This window comes from Carassius auratus, unplaced genomic scaffold (genome assembly GCF_003368295.1).
Source record: "Carassius auratus strain Wakin unplaced genomic scaffold, ASM336829v1 scaf_tig00002602, whole genome shotgun sequence".
NCBI classification, from domain to species: Eukaryota; Metazoa; Chordata; class Actinopteri; order Cypriniformes; family Cyprinidae; genus Carassius; species Carassius auratus.
Genome location: NW_020523466.1, coordinates 121237 through 136559, shown reverse-complemented (window position 1 = coordinate 136559; position 15323 = coordinate 121237). Strand labels below are relative to the sequence as shown.

The following is a 15323-nucleotide window of genomic DNA, read 5'->3' as shown; positions in this document are numbered from 1 at the left end:
TTTGCAGTATTTCTGCTTTCCTCACCAGAGCACCGCCGAGGGACCTCCAGCACGACCCACTTATGCGTCTGTTTTACGTGCTACGTCACGCCAACGCCAGCGCGTCGAGAGCCACAGCTCCGCCATATTGCAGGAAATCCGTCTGAGGTTTAGAGATTAGCGTTTAATCTGAGGAGCTGGGAACTAAAGTATGATTGGAAGGTACTGCTAGCCATATGGTTAGCTCGAGTGGGCGGGTGGATCGCGCAATCGCTGTTCTCACACGACAGGACATATGTTTATGAAGACAAATCGGCGCTTTTCGGCACGTTATTATTTTGCCGAACTCTCTTATGAGTGTCTAGCTAAACTGACGAGTTGACATTCTGACTCTGAAAAGTGGAAAATCGGATTAACGTTGAAGATTGCGCACCAAACCCTAATCATCTTGTGTCGCTGGCTCCCGCTGCCACGAGCCCAAGATATCTGGAAGAGAAAGGCTGATCGCTTGATAGATAGATCAATGTCAGCAGGAAAACACCAAGACCTGGCTCGATTCTACTAACATTAGCTTGTCAACGACGATCGGTGGTTGTGTTTCTGTCAGCGAGGGCAAGCTGGCGATGTTATTATGCTACCCTGTTACCCTGTGACCCGTGTACCCAACTGTTGTTCAGCGTTGACTAAATTAGCTGTGTTAGAGTGTTAAAGCTGCCTGCTGGTCTGAATTTGAACTGTTCTCGGACCCTCTGGAATCCCTGGCCACTTTGCGATCTCTTGTTTCTCGGACTGGCCCCAGCAAACAGGGAGGATATCTTTGGTTATTTACTGGCTAATAAATCCCGACTGAACTGAGAAGATGTCGACCAAAGAGCCGAAAGAAAAGCTGTCGACCACTGAACGAATTATTAAAAGTAAGTTCACTTCGGTTTGTATTTCATGCAGTGTCTAGACAGGCAATTACTACTGATTCTAATGGATTCCCACTCTGGTATTTTGGTCAATCATTTGATTCATTGAATAATTTCCAGGTTTTGTTGATTGCCTGCACTGTAAATCACAAGAATAACATATTGGAGATTGCAGGTTTATTCTGACATCCAGTTAATGCAACTAACGTTATGCAATTAAATTGAATAAAGATTATTTTGTAATCTTGGCACAAGTCCTTTTGAATTGACAACAAATGATCCCATTACTCTTTCACCATGTGCACCCATTTCAACTCAAAATAGGGCATAATTTGATCTACCTGCACACCTAATTTATATTGTAAATATTAATATACAACGGATTACTTTTAAACGGTTAATTGATCAAATTGTTCAGCCATGCCCGTGACTATGAAGGCGGGAGTGACCCTTGATTCTGGCTCATGTTATGTTAAATATGAAATATGAATATTTCTGTCTACACACCTGGTGTATGAGGTCATAATCATTGCATTGTTATCAGTGGTTATAGTGGGGTTTTTTTTCCAGCATTGTGCTCCTGTCAGCCATTCTTTGCAGGGTCCTAGCATTATTTGTGGTATAAGTAATATGGGGTAAATTGAAACACACATGCTTCACATTACCTGCTTGGATCAGCTTTGAGAACTTTCCTGGAGAGATCTATGTGAATTAGCATGCAGTGGTGCTTTTTAAAAGGGGTTCAAGGCACAAACCTCCTGTAGCTCTTAATATCAGATAATGTTTCACAAGCAGGGTTATTTAACTGATTTAATATAAATATTTATTAAATATTTCATATTTTCTTATTTTATGTAATGTGTAATATTACATCTTTTTATATAGTTTATATATTTGAATGAAAATGAGGCAGTGTGGGATAGACTTATATTCTAAGCAATACTGTATAGTTTTCACAACACATATTTCTAGAGGTTTGTCACCAGGAATTTTTGGAAAGACAATTTCAATTCCATTTGAATGAGCAACAGTGAGGTTCAAATCTTAACTGGAATCTTTATTTGTCACTCCCAATTATTTTTTTATTTTTTGTGAAAAATTAAATCCTGTTTCATCTAACGTAGGTTATGACATGTTAGTTATACTAAACACTTTTTTTTAATGTGAAACAGATTTCAGACAGTGTTTTCGGTTAGATCCATCTGTGATGACATACATTTCTGGCTTTGTGAGAGAAAAATAGTTTCAGACTCACTGTATGCATGCTTCATTTGGACTAGGTAACCATTTTACCCAATAAGGTCAAACCAAGTAAACTTAGCCTAATGACATCTGATAATGCTCACTAACATCAGAACTGTACACTTTCTGTTGGCATTTCTCATATTTGAGTCATTGATCCCCAGATGTTACCCAAGACTAGTGTTACAGAAGCTAAAAAATTGTGACCAGTTTCTATTCTCTGTTTTTTTTCTTCTGTTTTACTTGTAGCCTGCCTAGTGTCTAGTTGTATGCAGGGCTGAAAAAGGCAGAGCCTGTCTTTGGTAACACTGAAATGCAAAGCGTTTGGTTCAGAACTGTCATATGCAAATGTGTAAACTTAGATTGAGCATCTGTGTGTCTAACCCTTCTAGCCACATATCTGTCTTTCTCACTATGTTTTATGCCACTATGAAGGTTTAAAGCATCCTACAGAATTTTGTAGATGATGTTTCTCCACACTGGCCTTAACCCTCTACCCTCTCTTTTGAACTTTAGGGTCAGGATCTTGTTTGCAGTAGGAGGAGTCCCTAAATAAACAGCCTCTGAACCTGGAATCCCTGGCTAATTAAGGCTTTGCCTAATCTGTTCTTAGTGCTCGTACCCAGCTTACCGTCACTATTCCCAGGCTGTGTTGTGGACCTAGGGCTGCTTACGGTTTATTTATATACTCCTCAGTAGTCAGAGTATAGATAATGTTCATTTATGTCCTTATGAGAGTGAGCTCGTATTGTACAAATCCTTAACTCAGGTCAGGTGGAGTCATCCGCTCTCACCCCTCTCTCCGTGTTATCTCCTTACTGCTTACAGTATTTTATTTAGATGTGTGACCTACTGAACATGAGCTGAAAAATGTTTTTTGACTGTAAATCTGCTGTGTTCTGCTAAGTTCAGCTGTGTCCAGCCTTGCGTCATGATGGCACAACTTTCTTTTTTTTTTATGGCTGTTGGAGCCATCATGCTTACTCCTGACAGAGAATATCATAATGATTTTAATGTTTGGGTTATGTCTTCATGCCAGAAGCGGAAGTGTTAGATTTTCTTCTACCATAGTCTTTAGTTATCATTTCTTCTTAAGTCACAAAAAATGCTTTTGACAGATATTTCTATCCAAAGTAAAAAAAATGCATTTGACGTAAATGAGATCCCATCAATTTAGTATATTTTGGCTCAATTATTTAAGTGAAAAAACGTTCACTTCTATGGTATCATCTTTTCATGCAGGAGTTTTCAAAAGTTGATTATTACTTTCTTGTTCTTGTTTCTTGCTCGCAGTTTCTGCAAAAATATTAGTCAACACAACTGTTTTCAGCATTGATAATAACACATTTTGAGCACCAGATCAGAATATTAGAATGGTTTCTGAAGGATCATGTGACGCTGAACTGAAGACTGGACAAAGCCTAATTAAAATGTCTTTGAATTAATTGATTTGTCATTGATTCAGTTTGAACTGAAATACTTCTTGAATATTGACACATCCCTAGGGTGTGGCCACCATAGACCGTATAAAAACAGTTTCTGAAGAGCATTTCTAAAGCCCAAAGTGGGTGGAACCGGTGGTCGCCTTATTTGCAGCACGTCAATCCTGGATAATCGGAAATGGGCAAAGAGGTGGGAAGAGGGTGGAGCTGGTCACTGAAACCACGCCCACCTAGATCGACAGTGGTGACGGCTGTGCCAATCCACCTGTCAAACAAAAGTGAGCACATCCTTAATTATGCAGAACTTTAAGGCTTAATATAATTTAAACCTATGAGTTATTAAAAAAGATTCACCCCCCTCACAGTTGTCATGAAAGGAAAAATCAGCTATATAACCATTTTTATGTACCAGGCTGTAATTTTTTTTTTCTACTGTAAATTTGGGCATTTTAACATGGGGTCTGTGGAATTGACTTCCTTTTGGGGCCAGTCAATGAATTGCAGCCTAAGTCACTTCCATGTTGGTTTCAAGAGAAAGACTGGAAAGTTGCCACTTGGTGGCCACATAATAGAGATAGAGGCTGAACTGTGGCCATATGAAGAGATCCTTCAAAACGGTTTTAGAATGCTGGGAATTTTCGTCTGTGAACAGGAAAAGTTTGAAACCACGACATCTGTTTTAATGAGACATTTCAGTGTCATACAGATACGCTACTGATTGGTTGTGGGATCCAGTGGCTTGATTTGAAATCCTAATGGTTGAGGGCTCAGATATTTGCTCTGGCATTCCGGGCACGTTTAATAGAACCGCCAGATTAATGGGAGCGTTGTCAAAGTCTGACTCGGTGCACCTTGCGCTTCCGCCAGACAGCTACTTGTTCCCTCTGAATGCTTTGCAGATGTCTTAAGTTACATATCCTTCAGCGTCACCAGTCACACCACAGTTTTAAAACCCACTTTCCATAAAATTAAGTTTAGCTCTGACTTCTTTTGAAACATATGGGCTCTCACTGGCTATCGATCAAGCAGACATTTGGAGCCGGAGGCTGAGCAGCCAAAATACACTATGACAGTTGCATGCAAATGAGGTCGCGGTGGAACCAGCAGCATCAACCGTAGCTTTTGTGACAGACTTGGGGGGAAAGACTGTGCCAGTGACCCTGGCTGTTCACACAGCTTCCTGTTTTCTCTTCATGGTGTTTGAGAACTAGAAACACATTCCTCACTTCATTCAGTAATTAACTCTTCAGAGGGAACAGAGACAGAAAAGACAGATATTAGCAGCATGCTGTACTCTTGATTAAATCTCTGCTATTGATTTCTAAAAACTTCTGTATACATCATCTAGAAGTTCTTAAGCTTCTAAGGAACCTTGAATCATCCAGAATTCTCATTATTGAACACATCTTGAGCCACAGCCCTTCTCTATGACAACTTCTGCACTTTTGCTGAGGGATTTGGTGAAGTTAGATTACCTGGCAGTTCAGCACAGGTGAGGGATTACTGCGAGACATCTCAGGATCCTCTCACGTCTGTGAAGGTTAAACCTGAGAGCTGAATCAATAGAATCCTCATGATACCATAACTTGTCTTATTAGCCCCAGCAGCAGCAAATGTCATGATGCTCCAGAGAGCAGGTCAAACTAATAAAGAGCAGATATGAAATACACTAAGTCCTCCCCCTCCCTTAAAGGTGCATCCTTTGGAGCAAGAGTCATTAGTCTCAAGAGTCAAGAATCATATTTTTTTTCATCAACAAACATGTGCAGTGGTTTTAGGAAATAACTTATTATTACTTTCTTGTTATGACTAATAACTTCTAAATGGCTAATAATGTACCGTTTTGTATAACTTGTAAAGTTTTTTTATTTTTTATAAATTAATAAAAATGTAATACTATGTTTTAAAATGCAGTTAGTCGCAATAAAACGACAGATTGTTTTTGTATTGTGATATACATGCAAGTGTGATGAATTAATGGAGAGTAATGGACAGTAATGGAAGGAAGTTAAAACCATTTTCTGGGGTGAAAATACCAATGTGCCTAAGACTGTACTTTACAAACGACATTGTTGCTACTTTATACAGAATGAGCATACAGTCATTCACAGAACTGATTAAAGACAGGGACAGACAACACTTATTTTAACTAAATATCAGAGTTATTGACAGAGATACAGTAGAAACATTATGTGTGGTTTTGTATTAAACAATGACCCAAATCGCGAACTACATTTATTAGCCTTAAGCCCCTTTCACACTGCACGCCCGACCCGGCATATTGCCGGAACATTGCCGGGTTGCCTTCTGTGTGAATGCAACCATGTCCTGGGATTGATTCTGGCATTGAACCCAGGTCGGGGACCTAGTAACATTGCCGGGTTCAACCCGGGACAAGTGCTGTGTGAACAAAAGCCAGATCTAATGCCGTGTCGAAGTGATGACGCGTGTTATTGCGCGACTCTTTTACCGGCTGTTTTGAAGGAAGATCAACGTTCGCGACGAAAAAATATGTGCAAACTCTAATGAAGCAGAGATCAGTTTGTTCCTCAATTTCCGCGCTGACGCCGAGATCATTCGCTTGCTTCAGTGAAAGTATAACGTTCCTAACGTTTTACATTACATGTCACGCCCTGATGTCACGTGTCGTTACGGGATCTTTACGGGTTATGTGTGAAAGCACACACATATCCCGGGTAATCACTGGCAGTGTGAAAGTGCAAAACCTAGCGACCCGGGAACAATTGCCGGAACACTTTACCTGTGTATTTACCGGGGCTTTAGAGTAAGGGAAGCACAACTCGGGAAATGAGAGCATCCAAGGAGTGTGTGAAAGCTATGGATTTATTTTAAATCTTTTTAATGTTCTTTAATGTTATCCTCTTTAGGATTTTATTTATTTATTTATTTTTATAGAAGTATCAGTTTAGGCACCAGTATCATATAAAACCCAGTTGATACCCAACCCTACCCCGAACTTGTTAAATGGGGTGTATGCCTATTAATCTCTCCATTTAAAAAGTGATTTATTAATATCGTTTGAATAATTAAATTACCTTTTATTAACCTTAACTCTTTTATATTGGCTCTTTATCACTCGTAGTGGGCTTTTGCACTATGACTGAAGCTTGTTTTCCATACTTGCAGTTGCCTTGTTAATTTTGTAAAAATGACACATATTGTCAACTGATATTTTGCTCTTATTGTACCTACAGCAGTCCCACTGCCCCCTCACCAGCGGCTGACAGTGAAGGACCTATTTGTGGATGGTAAACCCAATGCTGAGATACTGAAGAACCATTTGATCAAAGAGGGACGAGTGGAGGAGGACGTTGCACTGCGCATCATAAACGAGGGTGCCAACATCCTTAGGCAGGAGAAGTGCATGCTAGAGGTGGAGGCACCAATCACTGGTAAGAAAGCAAGAGCATCTTTAGTAGGGCGGTAAGCTGCTGTTACTACGCAGAGCCGTTGTTAACTGAGAAGATGTGCCAATAAACGCTGAAAATTAACGTGATTTGCGCATCTTCTCTATTAACAACGGCTCTGTGTAGTAACAGCTGCTCTATGTGAAATCACGCACCTGATGGAATTAACCGCTGATTAGAAAACCGGCTTTACTGACGAGATGCGCATAACGATCAGCCGATCGTGATCGGAACACCCCTATAAAATGCATTTTGTTCTGACTTTGGTTTTGTTTTGCTAAGATTCCTAAGAAAAAATGCTCCAAAAAAGAAGGTGTTTTTCCTCTTGGAAACTTCATGCAACATTTCAGATATTCATTTATTACACTTCATTGGCATCAGTGTGTGAACCTTTAGCCAACAATAAAATAATAAATCATAAAACGATTGGTTTGGTTGATAAGTAACTTTCAAGTAGGCCCGTACTCCATCTGTGAAGAGTTTTCATCAGGCACACTATATTGGCATTGCTGTTGAGTTCTTTGCAGAGAATACCTGATTTAGTGTTACAAACAGTCACTGTGGAGAATCAGCTGTGGCAAACTTATTTGGAGATACTGTCTGCAGATCAGTGGAGCGCAACACAGGAAACAGTCTAGGATTCTGCAGCAGAATGTGGTCAGTGATTCTTCAGTGGACTCTTAGAGGGATGTGCAAAAACTCTAAAGGAAGACTTTCATATTATGTTTGGTTTTGAGTGCACCTGCCACTTTACTTTTTACATTCAACTTTACTATTAAAAATTAAGGATGAATGATTTAAGGGTTGCAGCTTTTAAATAGATTTTTAATTGATCGATTGGTTTTCTATCAGTTGGGCAATATAAGATATTTAGTTGTGCATGCTCATTCCCCCTATTTACTTTTGTTGTCATCTAAAGTTAACTTTTTTAAAAACACTACTGATATAAGAACACTGTTAAATGTAATTTTAACAGATCTTAAAATGAATTTCAGTTTTTTTCTAGTGTTGTCAAATCGATTATTTGCATCCGGAATAAAAGTGTGTGTTTACATAATATGTCTGCGTGTACGGTGTATATGTGCCTATTTAAGAAATATATGTAATATATATTATTTACGTATAATAAACCTGTATAATATTATATTACAGTATGTATAATGTGCATTTATTTTATATAGAATAAACTTATATTTCTTAAATATATACATGTATGTGTATGTGTATTTAAATATACACAGTACACACAAACACATATATATATATATATATATTATGTAAATAACACAAACTTTTATTTTGGATGCTATTAATCGATTTGACAGTACTAGTTACTTTACTGTAAATTTGTATTGCCTAAATTCACCTCTAGCTTTAGTTTTGCTTTAGTTTTAAATTTACTTGAAAATAATTTGTGATATCTCCTATAATTGTAGTAGTATTACTACAAAACATTTCTATATATATATATATATATATATATATATATATATATATATATATATATATATATATATATATATATATATATATATCTATATCTGACCAATCTGGTCACTCTGGTTTATGAGAAATTGCATAATAGTAAATTAGTTAGCTTTTGCGTCTTTTATTTGACAGATAGATAGAAGAGAGTGACAGGAAATCGTATAATGGGAATTTACTGATTATACGCAAGAATCTGCATCGCATCTGGGTAATCTAAAATTCAGATGGGTCTTATCAGTGACAAACAGAGCCTGTTAAACGTACTCAATTATTTGATGAAGATGTTGTGCTTCAAGGTTTAATTCTTCGAGATGTTGTGTGTGTCATGTCACAGTATTTAATGATGCTGATAAATTAGAGCTCATCTGTCCTCTACAGATATTGCTGCATTTGAAAACAAATGAATAGATGCCACAAACCCCTCTGGCTCTAGATACAGCCTGTTTTATAAATGGATCCAGCCTCTGTATTTTCAGATATAGTGTCGGTGTTGCTAAGTGACAGTGTAGGCTTGTACATGTGGCCGTTGCTGGCTAGATGATGCAGGTAGGATGGATTTAAGTGAAGTGTTTGGTCTCCGTCCAGTCCATTATCTCCATGGCATTTGCTTTTAATATGACGTGATACAAAAAACCTTTTATCGTTTCACTTTGCTTACAGTTGCCATTGATTTCAGTCTGAGGCAGGCATTGAGTATCACTCACTGAAAGTGATGTATCATGTTATGCTTTTGTTGTGCTTCCCTTTTTCCTGTAGTATGTGGTGATGTTCACGGACAGTTCTTCGACCTCATGAAGCTCTTTGAAGTTGGTGGCTCCCCCGACAACACGCGCTATCTCTTTTTGGGCGATTATGTGGACAGAGGATACTTCAGTATTGAGGTGAGTGCGTGTTCTTAAAAGATCTACAATAAGAGGCCCACATGGAATCTGCACCTGCAGAAATTCGCTTCACAGATTCCCTCTGGACACTGAAACCCTGTTATTTAAAGATTTCTACATGTCCACAGTCCAATTATTTGTTTATTTTTTAATATTTAGGCTAATATGTTGATGTATTTAGCCTCTAAGCGCCTAAGTGTGTAGTACCCACAGCTTTAAACACATTTTTTTCTTTTTTCTTGCCAATATACTGCCATTGAAAAGCTTTTTGAATGATTTTGAAAGAAATCTCTTATGCTCACCAAGGCTGCATTTGTTTGCTCAAAAATACAGTAAAAATTTGATTTGGTGCTCAAGAAACATTTCTTATTATTATCATCAAAATTGACAACAGTTGTGTTGCTTAAAAAGATGTTGATATTTGAAAGCACCAAAACAAACATGCCCATACCCCAACAGGACCTCGCCCCTTTATGATAACTCCGCCCCACATTCACAACCCTGGCAGCGACAATGGCTGAATTTCCTATGCCTGCCAGCCAAGCATATTCAAGCAAAAGCCAACACAGAATATTTGAATATAATAAATCATCATAACTCACCTACAAAGAATAAACAAAGCAACATCTGCATCCAAATCCAGGTCTTCCTGCTCCTTGAGTCCTTTCAACCACCTGAAGCTGCTCCAGTATTTATATGGGTCCTACCTCTTGCCTGATCGTAACCCTTCTTTTAAATGTTTTGTTCCTCTTTTTTTTTTTTTTTTTTTTTTTTTTTTTTTAATCTGCCATCTCTCGCTATCTTAGTCAATCTGCTAATATCTGTCCTGTGCACTCACTGAGCTCTCTCTTCTCCTTATCATTTCTAGACACACCGCTTACTGCTGATTGGCTGCGAGTTTGTTTTGGGGCTTGGTCCGACACTAGTCGAAAGTGTTTTTCAAAAATCGCTTAGTGCACCTTTAATATTTTTGTTGAAACTGTGATGAGTTTTTGTCACGATTGCTTGATGAACAAAGTTAAAAACGAGCAGCATTGATTCAAAATAAAAATCCTTTGTAACCTTATTAAATAAATGCCTTTACGATCACTTTTGATTTCATGTGTCATTGCTGAATAATTTCTTAAAAAAAAAAAAAAACACTTACTGACCTCAAACTTTTGAAAGCTAGTGTATCAGTGCATATTCTATCTAGGCCGCTAAGTAAGAGTATTATTTTTGTTCAGTCTATGCACAGTTTAACAATATCCTTACCCTAACACCAGTGTTTTTCCTAATACTTAAGTATTATATTTTTTCACTGTTTGTGATAGTTCCAATGGGGATATGTATTTGAATGCAAGGCTGGGTTCATTCTTACTTGGCTGAGAATCTGACATCTTCTCTGAACCATCTGTTAAGGCATTATCACTGGCTACACTGCCACATTACCAACAGTGCATCAACTGCCACACATAAGCACAAAAGAGAGGTAAAACAGATTATACCATAATATCTCCAGTAAAGATTTGCTGGTCAACAATTGCATTTAGTCGTGTAGTTTCTAGACTTTTCTTTGGGGAAACTGTCATCTTTACCATAGTTACAGTGGCTGGTCAGAAAGGATGAGGTATTATGATTTGCTTTGCCTTTGTAACATTGAGCAGATCAAGGGAAAAAGCTGAGTTGTAGGGCTGTTCGATTCCATATTTTTTAATCGACTCCTTGATTCCTGGTTCTAGCATTAACCCTGGAGTCAATTCTTTAGTGTTGTTTTCGATTATTTTTCTATTTTTAAAGATTGGAGAAATATGTTCACTTCACACTGTGGCTTCATGATATGAAGGCTTACTTAGTATTCAGTATTTATTATAAACACATATTATGTCTATTGTGTAGTCCAGAGCTTAAAATGTTCCCTTGTGAACAGCTGAGCATGGTTTATTCTTTTTATATACTTTGGACATCTAGAACAAATTTGTGTTTGTAAACTATGGTTATTGTCAGTGGTGGAAATGGCCAAAAATCACTGGGGGAGCTCTAAGTTGGGGTAACTTTTAGACGACCTTTCAGATTAATTTCATGATTAAAAACCTTTATAATCTATAACATTAAACTTATTTCATGTTTGCTCTAAACCATATACTTTTTAGGTATCAATATCAAAGGCACCCTGTGTAGTTATAATTAGAACATTTTCTTTTGCTTTTAATTATAGCAATACTTTCAATTAGTATAATAAGACACAATCAGGAAGCATAAGGTACCAAATAAATGAAATCAGTATAAAAAACAATTTCTTTGCGCTACAGAGGTGGCACAGAAGAACACAAAAGTGGTATTTAGGTATATCTACAGACTGTTTAATGAGGCTTAGAGGTGTCATGAAAGCATTTAAATTCATAATAACAATGTTATGTGATGAATGTTTTATCATAATCATAGGTCTTCAACCCTACTCCTGGGGACCTACTGTCCTGCAGAGTTCAAGTCAAGGTCGTCAAGATCACTTGAAAAGTCCCAGGCCAGATGTGCTGAAGCAGGTTGGAAATAAACTTTGCAGGCCAGTGGGTCCCCAGGAACAGAGTTGACCTATATTTTAAATAAATGTATGAATATAGAGATTGAATTATTTAAATGGGTTGCGACAAGTCACTGTCTTTGTCACTGAATCATTAATTCAGTCGATTTGTTCAAACAGCTGATTCATTCAGGCAAGAAGCAAGTGACAATAAGTGTTCAAAAAAAAAAAAAAGTGTTCAAAAAGATTCATTCAAAAATTTTTGTTATATGTTTTGCTACGTTTATGTGAGACTCCTTTGCCCGCAAAGTTACAGAGCTGAAAGTTCAGTGCAAACAGAGATATCTGTCTTTTAAAATTCTGGAAAATTCCTACAAAAATGGCCGGTAGGGACTACAACAAATTAAGGCTTTGGCCACACCTTACTATATAGCAAACCAAAACTGGAGAGTCCTGCGATAGTCAAACGCAAGAACAAAAGCGACTTGAGCATGTATTTACCACGGTAAAACACAGTAAGTGAAACTGCTGAAGGAAACAACTCTTTCAGTAATTTAGTGGGTACAGGATCTAGCAGGCATGCTGTTTGTTTAGATGCAGTGATACGTTTATTTAGCTCTTGCTGTCCTATAGTTGTTAAGCACTGCAGTTTGTCTTTGGGTGCGATGAATGATTCCTAATACCTCTGGATCATCAAATCATTTCCCAGCCCTATTGAGTTGAAGTGAAGGAGTGTGGCAGCTGGGGATTTATCTTTATATGTGTGCATATGATATTGTTGTTATATAATAATAATAATAATAATAATAATAATAATAATAATAATAATAAAGTAATATTCTGATTAACTAACCAAAAAAATTTGCATTGCATAATGTGAAACGGTCCATTTTGAATCTCCCAGTTTACTCAAGCTGCTACTTTTCATGTGATTGGTTGGTTTTGGTAAATGTAGGCTCTGCAAGTTCACTAAATGTTACTCTTAAAAGAGAAAACATGAAATTGCAGGAGCTGTGGATGCTTAATTATGGAGAACAGAGGTATCCGAGACCTTGTTAAGCTGTATGGTAAATGACCTCTCTTTCTCAGTCTGTCTCATTTGGATGTGTCACTAGAGGAGTTGTCTGACTGGAGCTATTTGATAACTTGCCAGACACTGTACCCTTTCAAAAGAGATGAGTCATAGAGCATTAAAGCGTGGAACACTTCGCTTGTTGCGAGTCTCTGCTGACATGACTGATGTCACTGACCACTCACACTTTGATCCTGGGAGGAGTTTATTAGTTGGACATTAAGGGTCATTCATGCAGTGACTTGCATGCAGTTATTTATTTTCATTAACAAATTTAAGAGCCGTTGTTAACTGAGAAGACACGCCAATAAACGCTGAAAATGAAGTGGATTTGCGCATTTTGTCTATTAACAATGGCTCTGTGTAGTAACAGCTGCTCTATGTGAAATCACGCACCTGATGGAATTAACCGCTGATTAGAGAACCGGCTTTACTGACGAGATGCGCATAACGATTGGCCGATCGTGATCGGAGCACCCCTACTGTGTCTGTGTGTGTGTGTGTGTGTGTATGTGTAATGTGTGTAGTAACATTCAAAATATGGGTCGATAAGGTTTTTTAAAAATGGTTAAATCTAAAATACAGTAAAAACTGTAACATTTTTTGCAATTTAGCTATTAAATATATTAAATATATGAAAATAGAAAACTGTTTCTATTCAGGTTGTTTAAAGTCTGAATTGTCTTAATACACAACATTAACACACTGGAGCTCTATTGAATAAGGGTGTTTTCACACCTGAGCCTCTGTTTCAGAACCTGGTGCGTTTTCTCCCTTGGTTTAGTTTGTTAAGGAATATGTGAACACGACAATTGCACTCGGATCCGCACCAAAACAATCCCGATGCTCGTCCCGATTGCAAACTAACTCTGTAGCATTTAGCTTTAAAGGGTTATCTGGCTCGGCTAGGTGTTTATCTTCAGTTCTCTCTTCACAGCAGTTCAGTCAGTGTACTGTTTGAGTACATGAATTACTCCGGGATATTGGTTTGTTTTAACTCCATGGGAGTGTCAGCCACATTAAAAAAGTTAACAGCTTAAGTCATTTGTGGATTAATACGTATTGGAGACGCGAACAGTTTAAAACGATTCAGTTCGATTTGGTGAACTGGTTCAAAAAGATCCGGTTACATCGAATGATTCATTCGCGAACGGTATATGACAGACCCCTTTTTTTGAACTCTCTCACAACAGACACGGAAGAGAAGACAATGATGAATAAAGTCATAGTTTTTGCTGTTTTTGAACCAAAATGTATTTTCGATGCTTCAAAAAATTCTAACTGACCCTCTGTTGTTACATGGACTACTTTGATCATGTTTTTCTTACCTTTCTGGACATGGACAGTAGACCGTACACACCGTTTCAATGGAGGGACTTAGAGCTCTCAGACTAAATTAAAATACCTTAAACTGTGTTCCGAAGATTAATGTTATTAATGACATAATTTAGATTTTTGGGTGAACTATCCCTCTAAGTGTGAAAGCAGTCCAACCCAGCGGACCAATGAACCAGCCTGTATGATAATGTATGATGGGTAATTATGTAAAGTTGAGCGAAGCAGCAGGAATTGTATTTGCTAATGGCTCCCAAAATGAACTGTGGGCTATCTTGGTGCCGGGAAGAAGTGTAATGTTTATTTGAATTTTGGTCAGGTGAACACATTGCCAAACAGCATTCTAATTGCTCTTCCTTCCCCGCAATAGGTACATTAAAGGTCCTATGACATGAAAATTTCACTTTCTGAGGTTTTTTAAGATTAATATGAGTTCCCCTAGCCTGTATATGGTCCCCAAGTTTCTAGAAATTTGAATCGGTGTAAATTGAGATTGTTCTATCTTTCTCTGCCTTTGAGAAAATGGAAGCTCAATCAGGCTGATCTTGAATCTCCTCGTTGTGACGTTGCAACGAGAATTGTTACCTCCCCTTTCTCTGCTTTGCCCGCCCAAATATTTACATATAATTCAGTCGCAATGTCAGCACAGGCGTTACAGACTTTTATGATATGGATTCGACAGCACCGGCACAAACAGTGAGTAACAGTGTTCATTAATGCCTGATCTGTGATCAGTGATTTCTGATGGGTAGCTAAATCATTCAAGTTCACACAGACTTTCTTTCTAAATCGTTTAATACTGTTTATGCATCAGTGAATCAAGCCAGTGACTAAACAATCAACTTCACGTTGTTTCTCTTAGTAGCATGAAACAAATCTGTTATTTAAATTGTGATTTAACTACAGAGAGCGATCAAAGAACGCTTGCTTTTTTCCGGAGCTGTTACACATCGCGAGTATATCTGCACACTTGCCCAAACTGCCGTTGCAATGAATGACGCCGTTATGCTGCACAACGGAGCTCTTACTGTATTCATGTGTTTGC

General features: G+C 37.9%; 1 protein-coding gene across 2 annotated transcripts in view; it reads left to right on the top strand.

Annotated features, from left to right (window-relative positions):
* The first annotated feature begins 93 nt into the window (after positions 1–93).
* Positions 94–15323, top strand: part of ppp3cca (protein phosphatase 3, catalytic subunit, gamma isozyme, a) — a 34855-nt gene continuing 19625 nt past the window's right edge. The window contains exons 1-3 of one of the 2 annotated variants that reach the window (XM_026243116.1): positions 94–893; positions 6790–6987; positions 9247–9371. In XM_026243116.1, coding sequence (XP_026098901.1) covers positions 839–893; positions 6790–6987; positions 9247–9371 — 378 coding nt within the window. In that variant the 5' untranslated portion in view covers positions 94–838. The remainder of the gene's footprint in view (positions 894–6789; positions 6988–9246; positions 9372–15323) is intronic. The other variant, XM_026243118.1, reaches the window with a different exon arrangement.